This window comes from Chrysoperla carnea, chromosome X (assembly GCF_905475395.1).
Source record: "Chrysoperla carnea chromosome X, inChrCarn1.1, whole genome shotgun sequence".
NCBI classification, from domain to species: domain Eukaryota; kingdom Metazoa; phylum Arthropoda; class Insecta; order Neuroptera; family Chrysopidae; genus Chrysoperla; species Chrysoperla carnea.
The window spans coordinates 799,872-815,588 of NC_058342.1; the positions used below are offsets into that span (position 1 = coordinate 799,872).

Consider the following 15,717-nt stretch of genomic DNA (forward strand, 5'->3'; position numbering starts at 1 on the left):
TCTGGTTGTTGGCCAGCATAAATTTCCAAGTTTAATGTGTAGGGATAGTGAACATCAACAAGCGCAAAAATTTTCACCCCGTATTTTGCTGGTTTACTTGGAATGTATTGCCTGAAAGAACAGCGGCCTCGAAAAGCTACCAGCTGTTCATCCAATGTCATTTCCGCACTAGGAACAAAATGTTTTTGAAAATTTGCAAGGATCAAGTCAAAAATTTCTCTTACTGGGGCTAGTTTGTCAATTCTGGCACGATCTTGACGGTTTTCAATATCGTCAAAACGTAAGACTCTTGTTAAAAATTTAAATCTTTGTTCAGACATAGTTAAATATATGGCGTCGATCCCTGTATGTTTTATGTGTTCAAATATTATACCAGTACTTTTTCTTTTGCCAACTACTCCAGCCATTAGTAATATTCCAATATAGCCTCTAATTTCAGTTTCATTGATCTGTCTAGCATCTCGTTCTCTTCTGTATTTCTCCGTGATATAAGAAATTTTTTTATTAGTATATTTAGTAATAAGGCGAATAATATGATCATCAAGAAATAGAGACATACAATCTTCAATAGTTGTTTTTTGACGAACTATTCCTTTCGGACCAGGAGGCACAAACACTATATTATGACTTCGTACTCTCCCTCTATTTCGGGAAATTATTTTTGACCACAATGTTTCATCCACTCCTATGTAAAAATCAGTGCGCCGGCGACGTGGCAGAGGCGGATCATCTTCTTCAGAGCTTTCGTAGGATCCCACACCTGGTTCGTCTTGCTCCTGCTCGGATTCCGATTGATGTCCTTGCTCTTCCACATTATCGACTTCCTCGTCGGAGCTTGACTCAGCTATATAATCTTCATTACCAACATCATCTTCAGGCAGCCACGACTCAATTAGTGCATCACGTCGATTATCCATTGTTTTCTTGAAAAGAACATCATAATACAATATTTTAACATTAACAAAACAAAATAAGACATTATTTATCTAAATAAACGAAAATATAACAAAATTTCATCATAAAATAATCGAAAACGTAGTAAATCAATGAAAAAAAAAACTTAAGTAATTGGTTGCGCGGATTACGATTGTAGTCCGCACACTTTACGGACCTCCTGTGTCACAACCGCGCGAGTCCGGAGCTTGCGCTGCACTGAGCGCGTCACCCGAGCATTCATTTGAAAGTACCTAGAGGCGCAACAAATAAACGCAAACCGATTCGTAGAAAATATCAATTTTGTATAGGTGGATTACATATGTAATCCGCGCGACCACTCCAGGGTTAATATAGTGGTCTCATTTTTTTATCAATTCTCTTTAATACCCCAACATAAAAGATTTGTTAATTATTTACTTTTTAGTATGTTTGTACTGGTCATGCAACTTCTTCGCGATTTTATACAAGCTACTACTATTGAAAGGCAAAGATCTTAAATCTTTACCGGCCAATATACTATTAAATCCGTTAAAATAAGTGAACACAATCAGCTTGCAAAAATTATGTACAATATTAAATTTCAACTTCGTAGAATGCTCGCATTCTTTGAAATTGAATTTTACGTTCTAAAAAACCGTTTTCCTAATCATTTTTAACAAATGTTTTTTGTTTGGGTCATTTTTTAAAATAAATTAAGCTTAATTAATAAATTTATTATTTATTATTAAATAAATAATAAATATAAGCAATAGCATTTTTCTCTAAATCATTTAAAATATGACTCAAAACTTCAGATGGAATCTCAACCGCTGTAATCTCCATTAGTAAAAAATAAAACTAATTTTTCGTAACTGTTTTCAGAAAATTTAAAAAAATTTTAATATCGATAAAAATAACAATATTCTAACTATAATTTTTTAGAAACGTAGAAACATAATCAAGTTCTTCAATAAATTTAACAAAAGTTATCAATAATTGTTGATAATCAAAAGTTATTATTTACCTGTAGGATAAATGTTATGATAAAATGCAATGGAATCAGCAAATTCGACCCATCATCTTCACAATTCCCTCCCTTGTAAAAATGTGAATCTTTAATAAAATAAACTTTAACTTACCATTTTTGGCCATTAAATTGATTCCTGCCGCAACTGAACGACTAAAAATTTGGGCACAAACACAAACTTTTATTTTTTTTAAAATTTTTTTTTGACATGATGCTCCGTCAACTTGTGCATTACTCTAAGATCGCCACTTGGAGAGTCCAATATCCAAGCCTTCAGGATATCGTTCCACTTCGCCACTTTTTTTTCACCGTCTTTCTAGAATAAAATATTTTTTGATATCAAATTATTTCTTATTCCTTTTAAGAGATGGGGAGTGTCAAAGAGAGGAATTATTGTTGATTCTCCAATTTCAAAAACTTGATGCCTGAATTCCTCACCTCGGGCCAAATATTTTCCCCGCGTATCCTCTAGTAAACGATGGATCGCGTTGATATTATTTGACCCTTGGTCACAAATAGTACCGACAAAATTAAATCCAGCATTTGGTGCAGCCAAAATAATTTCTTTAATGGCCTTTACTATTTGTGGCCCTTTTGCGGCTCCATTCACAAACTGGTATAGCACCGGCTGTTTCCAATTTTGGACAATTCCTCTTAACATAAAAACCTGTAATAATGAAAAAAAAAAAAGTAAGTTTGAGTTAAAATAGATATCATAAAAAAAATTATAATATAAGATTTTTAGAATAAATGAAGAGTTGTGGGTACAATGATTAAATTACAATAGTATAAAATCGGCATTTTTGTCAACAAATTCGATCTATAAATATATTTTATTATGGGAATGGTTTTCTCGCGAATGAAGGACACAAATAAGTGTATTTTACTTTAAATTTTTTATTTGCCGACGTTTCGACCTCAATTGGGTCTTTTTCAAGGCTCTATAATAGAAACACACAACAAGTTAATATTTAAAAATTACACCAATTAGTCAAAATAACGTAAAAAACAATTGAGATCATACCTAAAAAAAAAAATGTTTACACTTCGTCATAAGTGAGATAAAAACAATATATCAAAAACATCAATTAATAAATAGCTAACACATAAAACATACATTTAAAAATTTTATTTTTTTCCATATAAAATTTACAAATTAAAAGTTAAAGGTTAAAATTGACTATCACTCACTAACAAAAATGTCTTTTTTTGTTAAATAATTATCTGTCAAACTAGTACGTGCAGATAGACAATAACAGATGTTAGATATACCATTATCCATAGACTTGCTAGGTAGTGATATCTTATTATTTCTTTTGAGCGGTGTGTAACTTCGTATACTCGTTCAGTATGTTGAGGTAGCTTGAACTGAGGTTGTTGGTGTCCATTCTAAAGTTTACCGTCCTATTCATTGATATATGAAGCATTTCACTTATGTTTCTTTTTGATCGAGCGCTTTCATTGTCCAAAATAGAGACTCGATCAAAAAGAAATTCATGATTGGAATCGAAATGGTGTGTAGCGAGGGCCGTTTTGGGTTCTTTGTCCCGTTTGTTTGGGGCACAATCGTTCATATGTTGCCTTATCCTTTTTTTGAGGTATTGGCTCGTTTGGCCAACGTAGCAACTTCCACATGTACAAGGAATTTTGTAGATGACATTGGATTTTTTGTCCTTATCTGTTTTGTCTTTCAATTTGGTGAACAGAACACTTTTGATAGTTTTTAAATTGTATAGTGCCAATTTTGATCCCGTACCTGAGAAACACCGCTCAACTTTTTGTGAAAGTTGAGGTATAAATGGAAATTTAAAGAATTTGATATTAGTATCTTCTGTTTTGGTATGGTTAGGACCATCTACTATCTTTTTCCTTGTTTTCGAAAATCGACAATCCATTCTCAAAAAAAGCAGATAATTTACTATTTAAGTTTAGAAGATCAATTCTTGATTTAGAACTTAAAATTACAATTTGGAAAATAAACAAATCAGTGGAGAGATACAATGTAATCATTAACAATATCAAAGACACAGTACCTGACAACACAACAAGAACCTTATTACAAGACATCGCCAAAAAATATGAGATTGAATTTACCAAAATTAAGTCCAACAACATTACTAAATTTGATAAATTGTTGACAAACACGACTAAATTTAAAACATCAACACACCAGGATAAATTTATCATTAATAAAACCAACATAGTCATACCTGAAGACGTCAAAAGAATACTTTGCCTGGAACCAAAATTTGGACTGCCACTTACTAAAAAAGATGTACAAATACCAACGATAATCAAAGATCTTGAGTTTTGTCTCATCAACACTTCGGTGGACGGCAACTCCCCCAAAGAACAAGATCAAGCGAGGAACATTCTTAGGTCGAGAATTGTAAATATTATAACTAATCACTATACTAAGAGCTCGAACACCAAAAAAGACAACATCCTTATTGATGTCAGACGCGCTGCAGAATTCCTAAAATCACACCAGGAAATTATTTTATCGAGATCTGATAAAGGCAACGCCACAGTAATAATGTATCGAAGCGACTACGAAGAGTGTATGTTTGACCTGTTAAATGATAAGTCCACATACAAAAAAATAAAGAACGATCCAACTACAAAGTTCCAGTCCCAATCAAACAACCTGGTTAAGAAATTGTTAGAGTCCAAAGTCATAAATGATTGGACAGCAAAAAGTTTGTTGACACACAACGCCATCAACGCCAAAATATATGGACTACTTAAAACACATAAACAAACCATATGTTTACGTCCTATTGTAAGCTGTATTGGAGCTCCAAGCTACAAAATATCCAACTTCCTGAGTAATTTACTCAGCCCATGGAACGCAACGTCGAAATATAACATCAAAAATTCATTTGAATTGGTCAGGAAGCTGGAAGAAATTAAAGTACCGGACAATTACATCTTAGCTTCTCTCGATGTAGTGTCTTTATTCACCCACGTACCCAAAGAATTGGCAATCGTTGCCATCGACAAATATTGGAACCAAATGGAAAAATATGTCAATGTCCCTAAACAACTGTTGGTGGAAATAATAGATTATTGTTTTGATACGAGTTATTTCTCTTTTAAAAACAAACTCTACCAGCAAGTAAAAGGAACAAGTATGGGAAACCCGGCAAGCCCGGCCATTGCTAATTTAGTAATGCGCCACATTCTGGATGAAGTTTGCAATAAAGTTCCATTTGACATTCCAATGTTATTTCTGTATGTGGACGACACGATTATACTTGCTCCGAAATCCGAAATGGATAAAACATTGGACTATTTCAATAGCATCCACGCGGGGATAAAGTTCACCATGGAAATGGAAATAGATGGCACGATTCCTTTTCTAGACATTCGAATCACGAGATCCGTAGACAACCAACTAATAACTAATTGGTATATGAAAGCCACTAGCTCTGGGCGGATGCTCAATTATAAATCGAACCATCCATTACATCAAAAAATTGGGACAATAAAAGGTCTACTTTGGAGAGCAAACAACCTCAGCCATGAAAAATATTATGAAGACAATGTGGTAATAATTAAAAACATATTACGGGATAATAACTACCCCAATAGTACCCGGGAAATACTATATTATATATCAGGATCAGTGGCGTGCATTACATATGAACAGAACGACACTGCAACCTACCCTACATAATTCAGATAAATATGTATAATCTTGTTCTGATATCTAATATTACTAGCTGTTAAACCCGCTTCGCTGGGTTGTTTTTGCACATTTAAATATCAAAATTGTTAAATGAAAGACTTTTTGAAAGTTGTGACATTGGCGTTGTTGTTAGGTTTCGCAACATCGAATCCAGCGAGAATTCCGCGTCTAAATTGTTTTTTACTGAACGAACAGTCGTGGACGACGTAGATGTGATCCCATCCACTTGTGTCGTGCACTGAGGCCCACAATATCTGCCCCATGTATCTTGTGACTCTTTTTTCCAATTCCTTAAGAAGATCAGTAATTTCTCGTTTATTTCTGCATCGAAGTATTCGGTGTAGAATAAATGGTTTTCGAGACATTTCCTCTCTAAATTGTGCCATCCATTCGCAGTTTCCTTGTCCTCTAGATTCGTTCATACATTTGTATTGTTTTGGTTATAATTCGTTTGATTTGATGTTCCGGCGTTAGTTTCTTCAAAGTTGTTAAGGATTTCGTTGAAAAGTTCTGGAAATCACTTGGACTTTGAAATACAACTCCAAAGCAAGTTGGAAAAAAACAAACAAAAACACGAAACATACCATCTAATTTTGGTGTGTCCACTCTGTCAATCGTTAATTCCAATAAAAACTCACTTCTCTCGCTGTTTTCTTCATGAGTAGTTTTTTGTTTTTTTGTTGGTGGTTCGTCTGCCATTTTATTGCTGTTTTATTTGTCACTATTCTTTAAACTATAGTTGTGGACTATACTGTTTTATTTTTCTCACATGCTTTTTATATCATATTGCAAACAAAGAATAATTGAAAATTTAATAAATTTACCCACATAGATCGTCACCGCTTCATCCAGGACGGGTTTTAACTTGTTGCACATTTGTTTTAGTTGTCAACCTTGAATATCTGAAAGCCATGGTTCAGATCATGGTCAGGGCCATAGTCGGCCGATCTACCGGTTTCATACAATCCGGGATTTTGTTACAACTAGCCCCATGGTATGATTTTTAACGTACATCAAAATAACTACCTATTTAAACAATTTAGCAATCATAAAAACTGTTACACATTATCAGAGATAGATAAATTTGAATAGAAATAAGATATAGAAAATTTGGAATTAGTCGATAATAATAACGCAAGCCGAAATTTTACGACTATACAATTTTATATTACCTGGCAAAAATGTGCACACTTCCGCTCACTGCGCCGGCCGGCTGGACATTGACTATGGCAAAATCATTTTGCCATTCAAGATTTTGACTTAAAATAAAATTCTTATTATAAATTATGAATTGCAATTAAAAAGACTCAGGCAAACGAATATCTTCATATCTCAGATTACAATCCTCCTCCATATCTGTGTTTTTTTTAGCAGAATTTTTTTTGGATAGAGAGAGTTTTTCATTTTAGAATACTCTTCTTTACTTGGCTCATATTCTGCGCAATTACGATTAACCTTTTGATTAGCTAATAACAATTCATTAATAGTTTTAGTCACCAGTTTATTCCTAGATTTCGTTTTAATTAAATTTATTTTACTGAAAACCCTCCCACAATCGGCATTAGAGCGAGGAAGAGATATTATATTTAATACGAATTGTGCTAAGTTTCTTAAACTCGAAATATTATCTTTATCATTATAAAAAGAAATTTTATGCCAATAAACATCAACAGTATCATTTATGCTAATGTTATCCGATTGCTAATTTCATTGACACTGCGGAGTTGTCGTCATTCATTGTCAATTACTTATAATCAATTGGTTTCACTATTCGAGGTAATGATGACATTAAAGTTAATAAAGATGGTGTGATAAAATAACTCATTACATTTACGCCGACATAAACATTTAAACTGTTTAAGCACGTTGGATTATCGTACAATTCCGTCACATAACTACACCTCTATGTTTTAGCGTACCAAGTGCTAAATTATGTGATGTGTACGATAATTATCGTACGAATGCTAACGCTAGGTTAAATCAAGTCAAAGAAATACGTTGATAGCGTTTAAGATCCTAGTGAAAAGAGTCTGTTACCACTTACCCCTGTTACAACAAGCCCCACGCTACCTTACTCTTACCTTCATGTTTTAAGAAAAGTTGAAATACAAATAAATTAAAAATGTTGTTGCAGTAAAAGAATATTTATTTAAATAAACATAATACAAAAGGCTTTGATAACGAAAATTTAGTTTTAAAATTCAGTTTTTGTTTTAAGCGGGCGCAGTACAACAAATTTGGTTAAATGATCTTGATAATTTAAAAAAATTTAAATTCATTATCTGGTTGTGTCTGTAAATCTATAAGATCCACTTGACACCTAGAATTTATTTCACTCGTCAAAATTGGTTTTATCACAATTCCTTTTTTCTTGCTCTTTGCCTTTTTTTGGCATGCCTCACATAAAGATAAATACAACATAACTGCTTCAGTAGTAATGTTGTTGTATTTTTTATTAATTTCTTTCACTAGATGGCAGCGATCTGAGTGAAACTTTCCCATTGGGCTGGCGTGGGATGATTGACCCAATATTGTACAGCTGCATTAATGAATCATGTTCTTGCTACATTAAATGTTATTCTAGAAAATTCTAGTTGTAAAATTTGGAGGTTGGCTAAGTCAGCTTCTTGTATGTCGACATTATCTTGTCTCATGACGACGGACGTAATTACCTATCTGAAAATTACTACCATGCATGTTGTCAAAATAGTCGCTTCTTCAAGTTGAGGAAATAATTGAACTACATCTTGACCTTGGTGCATGAATTTGCATATATTTGCCATAATCCAAGCAAAATAGTTTGGAAGTGTCTTGCCATCGATTTGACGAATTTGGTCAGTAGTGAATAATAGTTTCAAATCTAAGTTATTACCATAGGTGAATGGAGTCGTGACTTGAGCACAAGCTATCCTTGCTGTCAAAATATATGATGAAAATATATTAAAGCGTTTATTTTAATAATATTGATAGATACAAAAATAACAAAATATGCGTATTAACAGAGAATCGAACAAAATGTAGTTTAAGAATATATACAAATAGAAATAAAATAAAGTTAAAATTATTAAAAAACCGATAAATAAATAATGGACTACGCATTTAAAAAACAATAAATAATTGAACTAGTTTTTGAAAAAAAAACAGAGAAACAAAAGTGTCCTATCACAGTCATTAAAAAAAATTAATCAACAAATTGCACAGTACACACATATCACTATTCACTAGTATCACATATGATGGTGGGGAGGGATGGCGCTGATGTTCGGTCCATCCAATACCTGTGTGCAGGGTCACAGAGGCTGAACATGGGACTGTCTCTGTCCGGTTAGATGCTCATGTATATATTTCCGCTTTATTGTACTACATTTAAAATATTCCATCGTCAAATAAAAGTTTGGCATTAATAAAAAAGGGAAACATACCTTGGTTTTATTTTCATTCACTTTTTTATCACATTCTAAACATTTGAATTTGAATGTCGAATTGCACTAATTAATAATACACAAATTACACTTATTTTGACATTCATTGAATATATTTGCTTCATAACAATGTAAAATTAGAATATAATTTTTTTGCGAAATGGGCCAGTAAATTGCTTCGCCATCTCTAACCATGAACGGCTTTATCCCGTACCCTCTAATCATTTTGCTCGTATTTATTCTGACGGTCATCAATCTTTTCTCTTCTGTCGTGCTCTACAAAGTCGATCACATGATGGTTTAAAACCATTTTAACGATTCTATGATTATCATTCTGTAATGATGGAATAATATTATATTCTTTCCCATTATAATTTCGAATATTTCGATAATTTGAATCTTTTTTCTCGTTACTTTTGAGTTTTCATTGCATTCGTTTTCCGTTATTAATAAAACTGTTATGGCCCTGATAGGGGTACTTTAATCCATCCCGGATTGATTCTCGAATAACAGCACCGATCACAGACTGATCCAATTTTTCTGAAATGACATCATGCTGAGAAGTGATGGGCTGGATCAGATTCGGATTAGATTTGTAATACTTGAGACAGTCCGGGCCTGAAGCTGGTGCATATATCCGGCCCACATTAATTAAGCTGTTATGGTCCTGATAGGAGTACTTTAATCCATCCCGGAATGATTCTCGAATAACAGCATTGATCACAGACTGATCAAATTTTTCTTAAATGAAATCACGCTGAGAAGTGGCGGTTCGGATCAGATTCAGCTAAGGTGTGTGAAGATGGAGTCAGTCCGGGCCTGAATGGATGTACTTTTCCAATAAGAATATATCTATCCGGCGTATGCTTGAGTAAGTCTCCACCGAAATTAACAAATTTATCGAGTCCGATTCATGGAATTTGAAATTTATTTTGTGAATGTTTAGTGTTTAGAAATGGCCCGAGTATGAGAATTATAAAGAAACATAAGGAATTAAGAAGAATCGTGAGTAAAATTCAAGAATGTTATATAAATTATAAAACTAGTTTTTTGGATTTTCTTATGGTGGCAAATTGACTATTCAAGTTATAACAGGCTTAGATAGTTAGATCCAAATCGTTTGTCATCAGTAATAAAATATTTACAAAAGTTAATTTTCAGGGTAGTTAAAAAAGGAAGGGATCGTCATTATTTTTAAACATTTATTTTTAAAAACAATTATTTAAAAAAAAAAAAAAAAAAAAAAAACAATAAAAAAAAAAAAAGAATTAATAAAAAATTTTTAAATGTATTTACAAGATATTTCATTCAATATTTGCGGTTAATTCTTCGCAAAGCCTGTCTTCGGCATCATGCAAATTTCCCGAGTCTTTTTTCTGTCTCCTTAAATTCTGTTGCTCTTTTCGATCTTTCGCGCTATTGAATACAGCCCCAAGATTTTTATAAAAGTTGGTATCAGTTATTGGTAGCTGTTATTCACTTTTAGTAGGGGAGCCCAGGATGCTAAATCGGGATTTACTCGAGCGTCGAAGAGACCTATTGGATTGCGAAGCTTAGATGATAAGAAGAAAAAAATATCATATAATATATACACTTTCATCGGTGGGGGGGAGCGGCTATATTAATAGCATCCATGTCCTACGTTTACATACGTATGTTAATCTGATTGTTTCCATGATGGGGGTGGTCGCGCGTAAGAGTTGAAAACGGAAAAAAAAATTTAATCGAGCGCGTCAGATTTTCAAAGGGGATGTTAAGTGAACCTAAAAGAAGGCTCTTATATAATAATCTGACGATTTGGATGTGACCTAAACTCGCGGCCATTATTAAAATGTGCAAAAACAAATCGCCATTTTGAAATACTCGAGCGCGTCAGATTAAGATATATATGGTTCATTTATATACCTTAAACGTGCTGTCTCATAATCTGATGATTATCTGGAGGGATTCGCCTAAACTGACAATGGAAAGAATTTTTTTTTGTATTTTTTCAAATCTTTTAACTTAAGGTAGTACCAGCATGAAATCACTTTTCGACAGATTTGGCCGAATTTTTTTTCTCGGGTTTATAATAGCTTTATTTATGAATTCCTAAATTTTCATAATTTTTGACCGTTTAGATCGCGAGATATTTAAAGTCAAAGTTCGCGATTTTGAGGGTCATGTCCCATTTAAAGCATGTAAAATGTCCGGTCTCTCCAACTATTTTTTATTATATTAAAAAATTCACTCGACAGAATTGGAAAAAAAACTAGGAGAGTGTTGAGAAATGATTTTCGAATAAGTTAAAAAAATAAAAATAGCACCTCACCGTTTTATTATCGAGATATAATAATTTAAAAAATTAATTTTCGATCCATTTCCAACCTGTCACTCAACAGATTATAGTATCTGGCAACGCTGTGTGCAACGCTCTCTGAAATAGTGTAGAATAAAAAGCGGGAAATTCAAATCTTTCACGATTTTAGTAAAATTCAGCGGCGTTACTAACATATTAAAATCATCATTTAAATTAGTTGTAAATAAAAAAAACGATTAAATAAATAAGTAAATAAATAAATGATACTTTTTATATCTTTGAAACTTATATATTTTATATAAACAAATTAATACAAAGTTAGAACATAAAACTTTAATGACGATTTTAAAATAAACTTTGGGTCGTATATAAATAAATAACTTATTTTACTCAATTTTTGGTTTTAAAAAATTAATAAGTGTATTAATTATTCTCTTATTTTTGGTTACTGTAGGTTTTCCATTTTCTAATTTACTTGACATTAAATCAACAATCCCATTTTCTCCAAGATGATTGAACGTAGTTGTAAGTAACTCCTACGTCATTTTTGCAATTGCCATTTTCTTAAGAATACCAGGTGTTAGAACAGTTTTTAAGGGCTTTAATTGCAGCAGCATAATTTTCGACTTTTCCTCTTCCCGTGTATGAGTCAATAATGATGCCCATGACTTAGTATTGTTGTAAATTTCTTCAATATTTAAAACAGACAATGCTAGTTGTTTCAAAATTTTTACATCATAAAGAGCTTCATGAAAGTTATCGGTTGATTCAATTTTCAAAAAGTCCTTAGCTAAAGTGCCAAGTTTAAATTGACCTGGACCTTTCCTAGAAGCGAGTCTTTTTTTAAATAACGACAATGAGTCACTAAACCCTGCAATTTTTTTAAATTCTAAAATCATATTACACTGTACAACAGCTCGTATAAAAAATGACGAATCAAACGATGAATTATGTGCAACTAACACACAAGGTTTTGGTGATAAATCTAAAAATTTTAAAAATGACGACAATGCATCTTTCAGGGGAACTGTTTCAACTTTCTTATCACGCAAGTATAATTGTCCAGAAATATTTCGTAATCCAGTATGAAGTGATGCTTCTGAAGAGATTTCTTTGGTTGGATTGATATAAATACTGAACTCGTGTTCTTCATACATTGCTGCAATTTGCAGAATCTCGTTAAATTTGCCAAAACCTGATGTTTCCAAGTCAAAGTAAACTATATCACAGTTGTCTAAAGTTATTAGGAAATTATCTTGACAAATTGATGCTATGTTAGCGTCAACAACTTCATTAATATTATTGTCATTACTCAAACCGCAGTTTGATTCATATTGCAAACCTTCTGTCTTCTCGTTTTTCTTACGTAGTTTTTCTCTGTTTTCTGCCAGAAGATTCCGGCGTACTTTAGCTGAGAGCAATTTAGCTTTTTTAGCTCTATCCCGTCGTTTCTTGTCGTACCTGGAGGCATATAATTCTGTATTTTTTCCTGGTGACAAAGTTAAAATTTTATAAACCTCAAGTAAATAACTCTCACCATCATTTTTGCTACACACAGCACTTGCATAGCGGTAATCACTTGACTCGCTCATCGAGTAACACCGACTTTTTGGAGCTTTGTGAGCCATTATATTGTTAACGTTCTCATTAGCTTGACTTGAAGCAGAGAAAGCGATTTTGTGAGCATTATTAGCATATTTGCCAAAGAGATTATACAAATGAGTGTAAAGCTCAGGATCTTTCAGGACAACCTTTGGGCTAGATGTACCGTTAAACGCTCCACGTTTACACCAATCTCCACAGTTTTCGTGATGGTTAAAAAAGTGATCAGGAATACTTTTCAAAATACTTGCTAATTTAGAGCTCCGAGTTTTATTTTGAGAAATAGCATAATTAAAACACTTTTTCAAATGAGGAATAGTGTTTTTTCTTGCTAGTTCTTTGTACTTTGGCTTAAGTTTATAAAGGTCGCTTTGAAATGATTTTTGCAAGTGGTTTTTGTCACTTAATTTAAATATTTTATTAATTGTCCCACGACGCACAGATGCGATGGTTGAACTATCTTCGTCACCAACGACAACTCGCACGCTCAATCCTGTGCTTTTTAAAATCTTACTGTCATTTACTTTATATTAGCTTTTGCACTACCATGAAAATTTTCACGGCAGTCGTGATCGGTCTTAGGATGGCCATTGGTGCATAGCTTACATTTACGATTACGAGTTCCATAATCCAAAATTTTGCCGCTAAGAAACCCTATGATACATCCATAGCCATTCAAGCTATCATAGCTTCGCCCATTGCCACGCTTACTCCATCCCATGTCGTAGGAAACTACGATGTTGATTATTTCACCAATACTGGAATCAAAAATTTTTGAATGCGCTGCTTCATCTAAATTATCGGATACCAAATTTTGTTCTGGAGGGTTATTTGATCTAAGATTATTAAGATGAGGATAAATCTCTTCAACAATTTCTTGAGGTCTGGAAATATTAAATTATGTTAATTAGGATGGATAAAAAATAACAAGAATTTATTTATTGTTGTAGTATTATTTATATTTATTAAATTGATGAAAAAAAAATTAGATTCAATCATCAGAATTACATTACAATACATTATGTTCTTTCCTTCTCAACGCAGACAAATCCATTCAGATAAAAAATTCTAAAATTCATTACAATATTTACAATTCAAAAAATTTTAAGTAAAAAATTCTAAAATATTCATTAAAACATTTACAATTCAAAAAATTTTAAATAAAAAATTGATAATTAATATTCCTGATCGACACTTTTGGTAATTTATCAAATACATTATTGACATCAAGTAATAATATTATAAAATCTATAAACAATGTCGTTGACAAAAAAATGTCACTTTGATTTTATGTACAATTAGTTATATCTAAGACTGATGAACAATAATTCAATAAAAAATATTAAGAATTCTACATGATTATTAATTAGAATTGATAAGTAAAGTTATTCTTACAATTCTTCGCACAATTTATCAATATTTTCTATTATTAAGTGTCGTTCTTCTTGAGCTGCTTTTTTGCAGCTTTCCTCAGCAGCTTTTTCGATGGCTGGACCCACTTCTCTCTCATATCGCTTGAATAAAGTGTCAGAGATTTGCGGTACATTAAGACATGCTAAAATTTTATTCAAAGCTGTATGACCAACACCTGCATGTACCGCACCTAAAATAAAAATTTTTGATTAGTTTTTTATAAATATTTGTAAATCTTTTTTTAATTAGTAACATATATTGTACTTATTTATTGACACTAACTTACCAAGTACAATTTTTGAATTCACATCAAAGACCTTGGAATTTTTATTTCCGTCATGCACTTTTCCTGTCATAACTTGAGTGACACGAAAACAATTTTCACATTTTATCCATAATTGTGAATGTAGACCACGAAGTTGTTCTTTTTCAATATTTTCTAAACTCAACACTTGTCGACATTTAAAACACTTTAAATTTTTACCAAGCTCTGAGAATTCGACAATGCGCCTACCTTCTAGGTTAGGACTTATGCCTTTATTAACTCTTTCTTTTTTTCTTTGGCCTTTTTTCATATCAATATAAAAAAACAATTTTTTAGATAAATTTTTATTTTTTATAAATTGACCTTTGTGCCGTAATTGCTTGGGCATCTTTTTAATTACTATTATTTATTTTATAATAATTACTATTATTTTAAAGCGCCATATTATTTGTACATACTGAGACCATAAACAAAAATACATAAACACTCAGAGCAACGTTGCCAGATCACTGAAACTAACCATATGTAATTGTATGTGTGAATGTCTGTGTGCATTTTTATCTATAGTAAATTGTCTGATTATACTACACCACGCTGGAACTACGTTAACAAATGAAAGAGCTGAAAAAATAGCATGCAAATAAAACAGTATATATTCTTTGAAGTACAAAACTTTTATTTATGAGAAAATAAGTATAAAAATATAAATTTTTTTGAGAATTTTTATTTTAATCATCATCTTCGTCGGTAAAATCATCTTCCTCTTCTGGCTCGATTTCATCCTCAGATTCTGTATCTGTAACAAGAAATCATGAGAGTATTAAACGAAATTTTTTTTCATGAATAACGATTTGTTCAATCATTGCAGAAAAAAATATACCTAATTCTGGAGTATCTTCAAAAATATCTGGTGTTATGACTACATCTTCATACGCTTTTGGCAATTGATCACCCGCAAACCAGATCATTTCGTATTTTCTCTCCACCCATAGTCCGTTGGTAAAAGATCAATAATGTTTGCTTTATAGGCATTACTCCACAAGCATGCAATGAATCTTGTGCGTAACACTTGTTGGAATAACT

The 15,717-nt window shown here is 32.3% G+C and overlaps 1 protein-coding gene across 1 annotated transcript; it reads right to left on the reverse strand.

Annotated features, from left to right (window-relative positions):
• Positions 1 to 11,890: 11,890 nt before the first annotated feature.
• Positions 11,891 to 15,022, reverse strand: LOC123302280. Its single transcript, XM_044885146.1, has 5 exons — positions 14,998 to 15,022; positions 14,656 to 14,820; positions 14,352 to 14,559; positions 13,563 to 13,840; positions 11,891 to 13,149 (listed from the first exon to the last, which is right to left on the reverse strand). Exons 1-5 carry the CDS (start codon positions 15,020 to 15,022, stop codon positions 11,891 to 11,893), a joined length of 1,935 nt encoding a protein of 644 aa, XP_044741081.1.
• Positions 15,023 to 15,717: the final 695 nt, after the last annotated feature.